The 13,541-nt window shown below is 42.2% G+C and overlaps 1 protein-coding gene across 1 annotated transcript in view; it reads right to left on the reverse strand.

The window, feature by feature from the left end:
- Positions 1–2,942: 2,942 nt before the first annotated feature.
- LOC130362366 (alcohol dehydrogenase 1-like) overlaps positions 2,943–13,541 on the reverse strand; it is a 74,680-nt gene continuing 64,081 nt past the window's right edge. Inside the window, exons 7-9 of the mRNA XM_056566732.1 lie at positions 11,002–11,137; positions 6,005–6,143; positions 2,943–3,274 (exon numbers count right to left, since the gene is read on the reverse strand). Coding sequence (XP_056422707.1) covers positions 3,250–3,274; positions 6,005–6,143; positions 11,002–11,137 — 300 coding nt within the window. The 3' untranslated portion in view covers positions 2,943–3,249. The remainder of the gene's footprint in view (positions 3,275–6,004; positions 6,144–11,001; positions 11,138–13,541) is intronic.

Genomic DNA, 13,541 nt, shown 5'->3' on the forward strand with positions numbered 1-13,541 from the left:
TCAGGCTGCTGATAGACGTCATGACGCATACTCCACGTTTTTATACTTTTTCCCGAGATACGTCATGCCGGTGAGTAATGAAAAAACTGTTAAGGGTGTTAATTATTAATGTGCCGGTGCTTGTGATAGAAAAGGAAAAAACACTGTGATTGCAGGCTAACTTCAGACATATGAGTGCAGGATGAAATCCTAGGTAAACTGCAATAATGCACTTAACTGCGTTCAGCCTTAGGCTTGGTTTACCACTTGTTTTTTGCTTCTGGCAGTTTTTGGAATACTGCCACTGCAGTTTTTGAGCCAAAGTCAGAAGTGGATCCATAAGGGAGGAGAAGTGTAAGTTCTTCCTCTATATGTCCTATTCCTTTTGAATACACTTCTGGCTTTGGCTCAAAAACTGCAGTGGCAGTATTCCAAAAACTGCCATAAAAAAACCCAAGTGGAAACTTAGCTTAAAGGGGTACTCCAGTGTTTACACATCTTATGCCCTATCCAAAGGATAGGGGATAAGATGCCTAATCGCGGGAGTCCCGCCGCTGGGGACGCCCGTGATCATGCACGCGGCACCCCGTTTGTAATCAGTCCCCGGAGCGTGTTCGCCGCAGGGTCGGCGGCGTGTGACGTCACGCCCCCGCCCCCGTGTGAAGTCACGCTCCGCCCCTCAATGCAAACCCACTGAAGGGGACGTGATAGCTAGGGGATAAGATGTGTAAGCACCGGAGTACCCCTTTAAGGATCCATCTGGATTCCTTCTGTAACAGCAACTGATGACTGTCCTTACCTCTGCTCGGAAATTCTATTCTTTCAATTGCTCCAAATTTTAGTCTGTAACTTCGCCTCCGTGACACGTAATCATTTGGTTAATAAAATGTTGTGAGCCCTTTCTGGTTTTGATGAATCTCACATGTTCTCTGATTCGATGGAACAAAGGGCGCTTGGTTTTTCCTATGTAGTATAATCTGAACTTTGAAGCCCTCTGATGTCATCCAAAAGTAAAAACACGTCAATTTTATGATTCAAACATCTTGGAAATGTGAATAAAAAATAATTTTTTATTTTTTTTTTTGGAATATCCATTTTCCTTACAAGCAGAGAGCTTCAAAGTTAGAAAAATGCAAAATTTTCAAATTTTTCATCAAATTTTGGGATTTTTCACCAACAAAGGATGCAAGTTACCACAAACATTTACCACTATGTTAAAGTAGAATATGTCACGAAAAAACAGTCTCAGAATTAGAATGATAACTAAAAGCATTCCAGAGTTATTAATGTTTAAATTGACAGTGGTCAGATGTGCAAAAACCTATCTGGTCCTAAGGTGTAAAATGGCCTGGTCCTTAAGGGGTTAATAAAGATAAGATGTCATGCATGTGACTTAGATCTTGTGGTTTAAATATTAAAACTGTTTAAAAGATACATTCAACAGGCAACATTTGGATAAATCATAAGCATTAAAGACTTCAAAGGATATTATTTGCTATTTTATTTTATTATGTATTTCTTTCAACAAATAGGTTTAATCATGATAGGTGAAAATGTTACACAAAAATCTTTAGGGTAATAAATTTGAATGTTTTCTTTATAAACAGTTACACATAGAGGGGGAGATTTATCAAAACCTGTCCAGAGGAAAAGTTTCCCAGTTGCCCATAGCAACCAATCAGATTGTTTCTTTCATTTTTAACAAGGCCTCTAAAAAATGAAAGAAGTGATCTGATTGGTTGCTATGGGCAACTGGACAACTTTTCCTCTGGACAGGTCTTGATAAATCTCCCCCATAATGATTACCCATTGTTACGCCGAGCGCTCCGGGTCCCCGCTCCTCCCCGGAGCGCTCGCAGCATTCTCTTATTCACAGCGCCCCGGTCAGACCTGCTGACCGGGTGTGCTGCGATATTGCTCCCAGCCGGGATGCGATTCACGATGCGGGACGCGCCCGCTCGCGATGCGCATCTCGACTCCCGTACCTGACCCGTTCCCCGTCTGTGTTGTCCCGGCGCGCGCGGCCCCGCTCCTTAGGGCGCGCGCGCGCCGGGTCTCTGCAGTTTAAAGGGCCACTGCGCCACTGATTGGCGCAGCAGGCCTAATCAGTATCCTCACCTGTGCACTCCCTACTTATACCTCACTTCCCCTGCACTCCCTCGCCGGATCTTGTTGCCATTGTGCCAGTGAAAGCGTTTCCTTGTGTGTTCCTAGCCTGTGTTCCAGACCTCCTGCCGTTGCCCCTGACTACGATCCTTGCTGCCTGCCCTGACCTTCTGCTACGTCCGACCTTGCTCTTGTCTACTCCCTTGTACCGCGCTTATCTCAGCAGTCAGAGAGGTTGAGCCGTTGCCGGTGGATACGACCTGGTTGCTACCGCCGCTGCAAGACCATCCCGCTTTGCGGCGGGCTCTGGTGAATACCAGTAGCAACTTAGAACCGGTCCACCGACACGGTCCACGCCAATCCCTCTCTGGCACAGAGGATCCACCTCCAGCCAGCCGAAGCGTGACACCCATATGACTGAGTAGATAGACAGGTTATTTCCGATCATGGCTGTAAAAATTTTAATCATTTTAATATCTGCTTTTACTGCACGTTTCAGAGACACCAATTTTAAACTATAATTTTGTAGCTCAAAACTATCCTCAATGTGGTATGAGTAAATAGTGCACATTTTTTTTTTTTTTTGCGTGGGCATTTACTATATCTACTATCTTGTAAAGAGGGGGCACTATAGCTGTCACTGAACACCAAAAGGGGAATAATTGTGGTGAGTAAATTGAAATGAAGCCAAGACACTTTCCTCGTAAAGGAGAATATTGGGAGCAGTCTGTGTCAGAGGGGCACAAGTAGTTTTTGCCTTGAAGCTTGTACTCACACATTGTGATACCCTAGCAGTAACCCTGGAAAGGCTACAGTACTCTGCACACTGCCTTTTAATTTTTTTTTGTATTTGTAGCTCCATTATTGGTTTTCCCAAATCTACACTATGTCTAAAACTGGCCCCACACATTCATCAAATGCTTATCACATGTGTTCTATTTACAAATACGGATTAACTCCAAAACTTTTATACATGTGTGTTGTGTACTATAGCTCTAATGAACAATGAAAAGATTAGCATGTCTTCACCGAGCAGGATCCAGTTACTCTTATGATGTCAAGTAAGAATGAATACAATATTATAAAGCAAATCAAAGACATCTTAGAAGTCAACGCTTTCTCCTTGGATCATCAGCGGGCCTTTCTGCTGAACACTGCATGGTTTCAGAATTCAAGTACTGTACGTATGCTGTAGACAAAGAACACCAGAAAAAAACAAGATTACTGCTAGTGGACAAAGTAAAACATTCAGCAAAATTTACAGTAATAATAAAACAATGGTACATGATCAGCTGCTGACAGAGACGTAACTTGAACCTCCTGGGACAGAGCTCCAGTACCCCACATAACTTGAGGCGTAACTTGTAGTTTCTGGGCCCGATGCAAAATCTGCAACAAGACTCCAGGTGCCGATTATAATACAGGTCTCTCATGGGGCAGATGTGCTTTGGGGCCTCCTTAGGTAGAAGGGCCCCAGTGCAACTGTTACCTCTGCCCCCCTTATAGACATTGTTGATGGTTTCTAATGTGGCATAAGGCCTTTAGACCCATTTAGGCATTGAGGCCCTGGGGCAACTGTTACCTTTGCACCGCTTAAATTACTCTCCTGGTGCAGATGTGATAGTTCATGCTCTAGTACCTACTATATATTTCACCAAGAGTCTGGTATTATTCCACACACCAACACCACACATTTTATATTAAAGATCTACTTTCCCCAGTCAAGAAAACAACTACCATATCACAAAGTAGGAAAACAATATTTAAAAAAAAAAAGGGAGAGAGAGACATCGTTATTCGAATGAATAATAAATAAAATATGTTGAATTATGTGCTTTCCTTTGATATGTCTACCTGTGTGTATGTGGTATATATGAATACGTCATCAGAAGGTTTGTGTGGGTGCAGAAGTTTGAACTGGTGTTACTATGTATCAGCCCATATGGCTGTCATTTTGACTGTCCAGGCTCCTGCCACTCTGGCCTCCACTGCATTTAATTTAGGGTTAATCTCTGCAATACTGCTTACAGATGACATTTTTTAAATATTTATTATATTATATTTTCACTGGACGCTAGTATGCTTGTGTGGTTTTGCAGGTACATGTTACTAAGATCGCTGGTTTAGATAATTCTTCATTGGCTCTCAAAGCACTCCAGCCAGGAGACACTCCTCCTGCAAATGGTATGTCACGACAGTGAACAGTGCATGGATCACGACATTGGGGTTTATTTACTAACGTGATCCTGACTCTTTATTATCGGGTTTTGCGCCCAAATTGTGTCGCAATTCCCTTGCGACACAATTTGCAACCAAAAAAAACCCAAAACCCTACATTTTACTGGAAAAACACGAAAAGGGGGCATGGCCACTGGATAAAGTGGGTGTGGTCCCGACAAAAGGGCCGTGGCTCCGACAGTTTTGAAAAATCCCAACATATTTACTAAGGTTTCCACACAAAATGTGGTGGATTTCAGCTGAGGAAAAGTTGACAGATCAGAGCATGTGTAAAAAAAAAGCTAAGTGTAGGGAAAGTGGAAAATGTAGGGAAATCTTAGTAAATACCGTGGGAAAATACCAGTCGGAAATCAAAACCCATAAAGAAACCTACACTCCACTCTTAGAAAATAAACCCCATTATGTTTACAAGACATATACATGGAGACAAAGCGATAGATAGATAGATGGTTAGATATAAGATAGATAGATAGACAGGCTGACATATAAACTGAATAGACTGATAGAATAGACTGATAGAAGGCAGAGGGCCAGACAGCTCCTCCACATTAGCAGCCTCTGCACAATCACTTCCCCCATTTGGGTAGCGGGGGGTTGGGGTGCTGGATTGGGGAGTTTGATGGGAGGAGGGTAAAAAATATACTTGTCTCTTAGGGTCTCTGTCCAAGAAGTGCAACACTAAAATGACCCTATTCCAGGGAGCTGTCAGCAACTACTACTCAATGTCTGTGACAGCTAGGTACAAGACATCTTGTTTACTGCTTCCTTTCACAAGAGACTACAATGGGAGCACAGGGACCCACCATAGCAATAGGGTATGAGCTAGAATGGGAAAGTTGGTCTGGCACATCCTTCATTAGGTTAGGGTGATGTGCAGCCAGCCGGACCAGACATATACCTCTATGGCCAGCCCCCCATGGTGCTGGTTAGCTGTTAGAATCTTGCGCAGTGACTATTCTGTGAGCAGGAGGCATACAGCAAATGCTAGAGTGCCAAACTATCAGGGGAGCAGGGACTCCTATGATTTTTCCTGTATAGTAAACAGCCATGCACTATGCTATGCTGTGCACCGTCACTTAACTCCTTCCACTTCATGGGCAGGGCGCTCTGCACCTGGCCCATAGAGTGTAGGGTTAAATCTAAATTAGCATCACATCTGAAACTAATTCAACCACCTAATTCAAGGGAAAATGGAATTTCATGACATTTAAGTCCATTCTTTCTGCAGATACCAGAATTTGAATTTCCACGCCAAATGTTTCCATCACAGAAATTCTGCTATGTGCACAGCGCAACAGAATCATAATAAACACAATGGGACTCCGCTGCTGCAGAATCTCCATGAAGAATTCCAAAACAAAAATTCTGGCGTGTAATCCTGGCCTCACATTTTTATGAAGAAACCTATGACCTGGGGGTGGCATGTGGCCCACAATGCTATTTTGTGGAGTACACAGCAAGTGGGCATACTTAATGTCCACTTGTCATTTGGTTACACATTTCTTTTGGTAGGCAAAAGGAACATACAGTATCTGTCAAATTTTAAGGAGTTAAAAAGTTCTCTATTTTTGCTAATTTAAATTATATTTTATCAATGTTACTGTTTTTATTGGTTTAGATAACATGGCATTTATAATATTTAAAAACTGTTTCTGTTAAAAAAAAAACTATTTAAACATACCTTTCACCTTTACGTAACATTTCAAAACCTTTATTTATTTCTTTGAATGACAATTTGTGAGATAGCAAAGAATCCAGTTTGAACTTTTCATCAATCAGATCTGTTACTAGTTGAGGAACAGATTCCTTACTTTTTAAGCCTAACAAAAAAAGATGAAAATAATAAATAATAAGCAAAATGTATACAATGGCCCAGATTTACAATTACAATTGCAAATAAGACAGAATTCTGGTGACAGATTTATCAAACAGCCTCTTTGATCATTCCATATGAGCCACTTTGATGAATTTGGAGTATTTTTTTAAAAAGTGTAAAAACTTATATTTTGCTGGGGCCACTATTAAAAAAAAGTGTGATACTTACCTACCCTGGTCCCCCAGCAGCTCCCATTCTTCTGTTTGCACCATATCTTCTTTTTAAGCCATAGAGCTTGCAGTTTGGATTAGGGCTGCAGCTAACAATTATTTTAATAATCGATTATTTGCCGATTATTTCATCGAAAAAAAACTTCAAAATGCCAAAAAAAAGGGTTCAGCTGATCCTACTTGAAAAATTATGTACCATGGCCATATAAAAAGTTTATAGCATGTGATGTGACCAAACAGCAGCAATTTTGGACTTTTTGTTTTTTTACGTTTACATCAGTTGCTGTACAGGATCAATATTAATGATCCTGTACAGAAACCAGCATAAATTTGATATTGCCGCATGGGTAACTATCTGAACTATTAAAATAAAATGTTAATTATTTACTAACATTTAATTTTAAAAGTTCAGTCAGTTAGCCATGCGGCAGTATCAGATATGTAAAAAAAAAATGTTTTACTTTTTTGTATAGCAATAGAAAAAGGGGGAGCTAATTTTTATTGGGGGAACAGTTTATTTATATTTTTTTATATAGCACTCCTATACACATGGGGGTATGTGCAGACTGCAGAGCATTGCACCCGACCCATGTCTACAGACAGTAGTACTACAAACACTACAAACACTAGGATGCTAATGCTCTGCACCCCCCCCCATGTGTCTAGCAGTGTATATATACTACATACATACTGCTTTACCCATGGGGGTATGTGCAGAGCATTGCATCCTAGTGTCTGTAGTACAGACACTAGAATGCAATGCTCTGCACATACTACCATGTGTATAGCAGTGTGTATGTAGTACACACTTACTCTACTATACACTTGGGGGTATGTGCAGAGCATTGCATCCTAGTGTCTGTACTACAGACACAAGGTTGCAATGCTCTGCACATACCCCCATGGGTAAAGCGGTGTGCACTGCACACCAAGGTTGCAATGCTCTGCACATACCCCCATGGGTAAAGCGGTGTGCACTGCACACCAATACACACATAGGGGTATATGCAGAGCATATAGCCGACATCTGAGATGACTCTGCCAGCTAATAGCTGCAGCCCATGGCTGCTGAAAGCATTCAGGTGAAGCCAGAGTCCTGACCCTGCTCCATACATGCTACAACAAACGTCATGGGTCATTAAGCGATTTCACTGTCTAAATTTAAGTTTACACTAGCTTTAGTAAATCTGAGCCAGTATTTAAAGGGGTACTCCGGTGGAAATCAATTATTTTTTCAAATCAACTGGTGCCAGATAGTTAAACAGATTTATAAATTACTTTTAGCAGGAGAGGTTTGCTATGGGAATTTGCTCCTACTCTGGACAGTTCCTGACATGGGCAAAGGTGGCAGCAGAGAACACTGTGGTCAGACAGAAAATAACTATACAACTTCCTCTGTAGTATACAGCAGCTGATAAGTACTGGAAAGATTACGATTTTTTAATAGAAGTAATTTAGACGTCTAGCAGATCCCCCAAGAGAAAGTTGTCGGCACCAATGTAAAAAATACCTATATTGCGCTAACGACTACAACAGCTAATGGATCCAGATGTGAACCTATAATGATGGCAGGTGGCACTGCACGCCAAAATAGTACAGCAGAAATATAACACAAAAGACAAATGAAGCGGAGCTATCACCGTTCCTAGTTGTTGCCAGGCAGGATTTCCTAGTCCGAGGATCGGATTGGTCCTAGTAAGGAGGCGGCAGATGGATCTGGGGGGAGTTCAGATGTCGGGCCTCGGACCGTATCACGCCCCTAGGTGTTTCGTCAGGCTGCTGATAGACGTCATGACGCATACTCCACGTTTTTATACTTTTTCCCGAGATACGTCATGCCGGTGAGTAATGAAAAAACTGTTAAGGGTGTTAATTATTAATGTGCCGGTGCTTGTGATAGAAAAGGAAAAAACACTGTGATTGCAGGCTAACTTCAGACATATGAGTGCAGGATGAAATCCTAGGTAAACTGCAATAATGCACTTAACTGTGTTCAGCCTTAGGCTTGGTTTACCACTTGTTTTTTGCTTCTGGCAGTTTTTGGAATACTGCCACTGCAGTTTTTGAGCCAAAGTCAGAAGTGGATCCATAAGGGAGGAGAAGTGTAAGTTCTTCCTCTATATGTCCTATTCCTTTTGAATACACTTCTGGCTTTGGCTCAAAAACTGCAGTGGCAGTATTCCAAAAACTGCCATAAAAAAACCCAAGTGGAAACTTAGCTTAAAGGGGTACTCCAGTGTTTACACATCTTATGCCCTATCCAAAGGATAGGGGATAAGATGCCTAATCACGGGAGTCCCGCCGCTGGGGACGCCCGTGATCATGCACGCGGCACCCCGTTTGTAATCAGTCCCCGGAGCGTGTTCGCTCCGGGACTGATTACGGTCGACCGCAGGGTCGGCGGCGTGTGACGTCACGCCCCCGCCCCCGTGTGAAGTCACGCTCCGCCCCTCAATGCAAACCCACTGGAGGGGACGTGATAGCTAGGGGATAAGATGTGTAAGCACCGGAGTACCCCTTTAAGGATCCATCTGGATTCCTTCTGTAACAGCAACTGATGACTGTCCTTACCTCTGCTCGGAAATTCTATTCTTTCAATTGCTCCAAATTTTAGTCTGTAACTTCGCCTCCGTGACACGTAATCATTTGGTTAATAAAATGTTGTTAGCCCTTTCTGGTTTTGATGAATCTCACATGTTCTCTGATTCGATGGAACAAAGGGCGCTTGGTTTTTCCTATGTAGTATAATCTGCACGTACAAACTATGCAGTTCACCACATAGGAAGACCTGCATGTCACCGGCTGCTTAACATATACAGTGTAACTTCCCAGTGGAATGACATTAGTTTTCAAATTCATCCCACAAAAAGAGCACAAACCACTACAATGGTCACCTGTACTTCGTGTGTCCATCAGCCATTTTGACTGTACTTTTTTCTTTTTTTGTTTCTGTTTTAAATAATCCCTAATAGTTTTATTGCGTCCATAGGTAATAATTGGTATTTGGCATGTTAGTTCATTGATGTCAGTGTCCTTTTCGAGTATGAACCAGTTAGCATAGATGATTTGTTTAATTCTATCATTCAGGGGGATATTTTTAAACGAGAATATGGCTCTTCTTTCATTTTTACTCCCTTGCTCTTGGGCACTGTGTGACAACAGCTCCTCTCTTGTGATCTCATTAATTCTACTGCGGCCTTGAGTGACAACATTCTTGGGGTAACCCCTTGTGGTTAGGTGATCTGACAACTCGTCCACCTGTTGATGTGGTTATACAGGCTCTCCACATCTATTGAAGCCAAGCTATAGCCCTCTCTCCATTGAAAATCCTGAAGAGCCGAGATTAGATCACTTGTGTCCTTCAAAAAAGGGGGTATAGTTTTTAATAATGGGGACAGGAGCCAATCCAAATAACTAGAGAGGAATTGTGTAGGAGATCCAATGGCGGCAATAATTGGACGACCTGGAGGGGGGTTAGCATTCTTGTGGGCTTTTCTTGCGTTAATATGTCAGAAGTTAGCCTGTGTCACGCGCTGTTCTCCGGCCGCAAGCTCCGGCTGTGAGCACAGTGTCCCGGGGTCCCCGTCTGCCGGCGGGGCTGGGATTCACATCGCGGGATGCGCCCGCATGTGAATTCCAGCCCGCCACTCACCCCGCTCTGCTGCTTCTGTTACTCAGCTCCGCCGCACTCGTCCCCGTCTACTAGGGCTCGCGTGCGCCGGAGCTCTGGAATTTAAAGGGCCAGTGCACCCATAATTAGTGTTGGCACCTGACACCACATTATAAGTTCCGGCACCTCCCACACTTCCCTGTCGGATCTTCAGTGCTCATTGCCTAAGAGAAAGCGTTCCTGTTGCCTGTTTTGCCTACCCGTGTTTCCAGACCTTCGTGCTACGTTTTTTGAATCTTTTTTCCGCCTGCCTTGACCTTCTGCTATGTTGACTATGCCTCTGCCTCATCCTCTGGTACCTCGCCTTGCCCAGTTACCTGTGTGGTCTAGCAGTATCGGGGGTAGCGACCTGGGTGTCACCTGCCGCAGCAAATCCATCCTGCTTTGCGGCGGGCTCTGGTAAAGACCAGCGGCACCTTAGACTCCGCTCCCCGATACAGTCCGAGTCATCAGCCACACAGGTAGAGGATGCACATCCAGTTCCAGACCGCCCACATTCAGGTGCGTGACAGCCTGCAATCACAGTTTTTTACTTTTTCTATCACAAGCACTGGCACATTAATAGTTAACACTCACCTGTGGTTTTTTTTTATTTTCTCACCGGCATGCCTTATCTCGTGAAGATGTATTAAGACTTGGAGTAAGCATGACAAAGCGCCTAGGGGCATGATACGGTCCATGGCCCGACGTCTGAACTCCCCCCGGATCCATCTGCCGCTTCCCTGCTAGGACCAATCCGGTCCTCGGACTATGAATTTCTGCCTGGCAACAACTAGAGACAGTGAGAGCTCTGCTTCATTAGTCTTTTGTTTTATATTAATTTACAAATCTGTTTAACTTTTTGGCACCAGTTGATTTGAAATAAATTGTTTTCCACCGTAGTACCCCTTTAAGTGGGGTAGTTCTCCACAGTAAAATAAAATATCATTTGTGAATTCTCAATGTGTGGGTTTGTTACACACCTCCAAAAAATGCTGATTTTAAGGTTCGTCCTGTGAGAAGCAATCTTGGTGCAAATGAGAGTGTTGAAAGTGAAGGAGCCACTCCAACTATAACAGCAGTGCCACAACACATATGGCTGGAGAGTAGTGCAGAAACCTGTGAAGAAACACATGAAGGTCACTGAGATAAAATCTTAGGGTGTATTCAGACAAGGAAAATGTGTTGCACCTGTTTTTGTCAGCTGTCCAAATGACCTTATTGGGGTCTGAAGGAATCCATGTCCAAGCTGCAGAAACAACCTGCATTCAGGAGAAAACACTGGTAATGCTATTATAAATAAATATATATTTTTTGGAAAGGACAAGTCCCCTCTTGCCATCTAGTGGTGAAAAACGGTATGTGTTCACATGTTCCACCATGATCCTGGAGGGTATAATATTAAGTTCATTTCATATAACAGTATATAAAAAATTAAGTACTAACAATAAAAATCTAAACTAAAAGTGACAGGTACAGAAAACCTTTACTTGCTCTAAGGAGCCTGGCGTACCAATGCATTTCACAATAAATCCACTGATTTTATTGGAAACTATATAATGCCTTGTGGGAAGGTTGCGTTTAAATAAAACACTTGGTCTGAATTCACACAATGTAAAGTAAGAGCACACAAATACACTTATATTTAAAGGAAGAAACACTATTTAAAGGGCTACTCCAGTGGAAAACTTTGTCTTTTTTAATCAACTGGTGCCAGAAAGTTAAACAGATTTGTAAATTACATCTATTAAAAAATCTGAATCCTTACAGAGGAAATTCTTTTCTTTTTGGAACACAGAGCTCTTTAATAGAAGTAATTTACAAATTTGTTTAACTTTCTGGCACCAGTGGATTTAAACGTACCCAGAGATGTTTTTCATTTGTATTTTCATGTGTATTTCATGTGTATTAGGAGCATATTTTAGTGCTACAATTGTATACAGTAGAAGCATTGAAGGGGTCATACCAGTGTAACAAACTTGAAGAGTAGAAATTTTACTTTTTGCACCCTAAAGAATGTGCTGAAACAAGAAGCCCTGTGTAAACATGTACTGGTATATGCAGAATAAGAGTGCTCCAAAATATATGTTATAGCTTGATATTTCTCTCCAGGGTCAGGCACAGCCATTCCATTGTGGTTTAATAAAAAAAAAAAAAAAAGATTTTTTTGAAAAATAAAAACAGATCCAAAGGAAAGAAGGATAAAGGACATTCATGAGGATCAACAAGATATGAACATTCCATATGTTAGCCTGGCCTGACAATAAAAACAGTTGTTAAATATGTAAATATCCATTTATATAAGCAGCATAAATAATTACTTTATTGCCATTGAGATCTAAATTAATTAAAAGGGGTATTCCAGCCCTAGAAAAAGTTAGGGTGCTATAAAAAATAATCAAGAAACCATACTCAACTTCCATGATTCACTGCTACTGCCTGCTTGTCTTCACTGCTCTGCTTCTTCTGATGTGTTGTCTCTCCAGGAACTGACTCCTCAACCAATCATTGGCCAGTGACTGGCTGAGTTGGCAGTTTCTACGAGTAAGACACATCACAATAACCAGGAAGCAGAGGTGAGTATAGTTTATCTTTTATATTAGATCACCCTGACTTACTTTTACATTTTTTTTTTCTGGGGATGCAATACCACTTTAACATATTAACTAATGTGTATCTCATATTAACATTGCTGGCCAAAGCAGTGATACACCTCAGTCAGTGACAAATCACAGGATCCAGTGATGAGCACTGGGGGGATCATGACAGGTGAGTGTAGTTTTTTTTAAATTTTATTTTACAGAACCCCAACTCAAAAAAAAAATCTGTTGCTGGAATACTACTTTAATATATCAATTAATATGTTATTTTTCTATTCAGAAGGTGCTTAAAGGGGTATTCTGGCCAAAAACATCTTATCCTCTATCGAAAGCATATGGGATAAGATGTCTGATCGTGGGGGGTCCCAGCTCTACCTGCAGCAGCCCGCATTCTATGCGTAGCTGCGTCTGAAGTTTCAGAAACCTCCAGGCTTCCGAGACGAGGACGTGACATCACGCTACGCCATTTCCATTTGTTTCTATGGGAGGGGGCGTAACGGCCGCAACGCCCTCTCCCATAGACATGAATTGAGGGGGCGTGGTGTGCCGTCACGTCCCCGTCTCGGAAGAACGGAGGTTTCTGAAACTTTAGATGCAGCTACGCATAGAATGCGGGCTGCTGCAGGGAGATCGCGGGGGGTCCCAGCGGCGTTCCCTCCGCGATCAGACATCTTATCCCCTATCCTTTTCAAAAGGAATAAGATGTTTTTGGCCGGAATACCCCTTTAATCTATACATACATAGTAATATATCACATAATTGCCTCTATAAAGACGTGCAAGAATCATCTAAGTGTTTACAGGAAGATGTGACTGTCTGAAATGGGCCGTGCAGCATAAAGGAAAACATTTTCTTATACAGTCAGATGTTCTACCTGAGAGGAGTCATGGAGATGGACTTTGTCTCCTTCCAAGTCATGCAGT

Source organism: Hyla sarda, chromosome 1 (genome assembly GCF_029499605.1).
Source record: "Hyla sarda isolate aHylSar1 chromosome 1, aHylSar1.hap1, whole genome shotgun sequence".
Taxonomy (NCBI): domain Eukaryota; kingdom Metazoa; phylum Chordata; class Amphibia; order Anura; family Hylidae; genus Hyla; species Hyla sarda.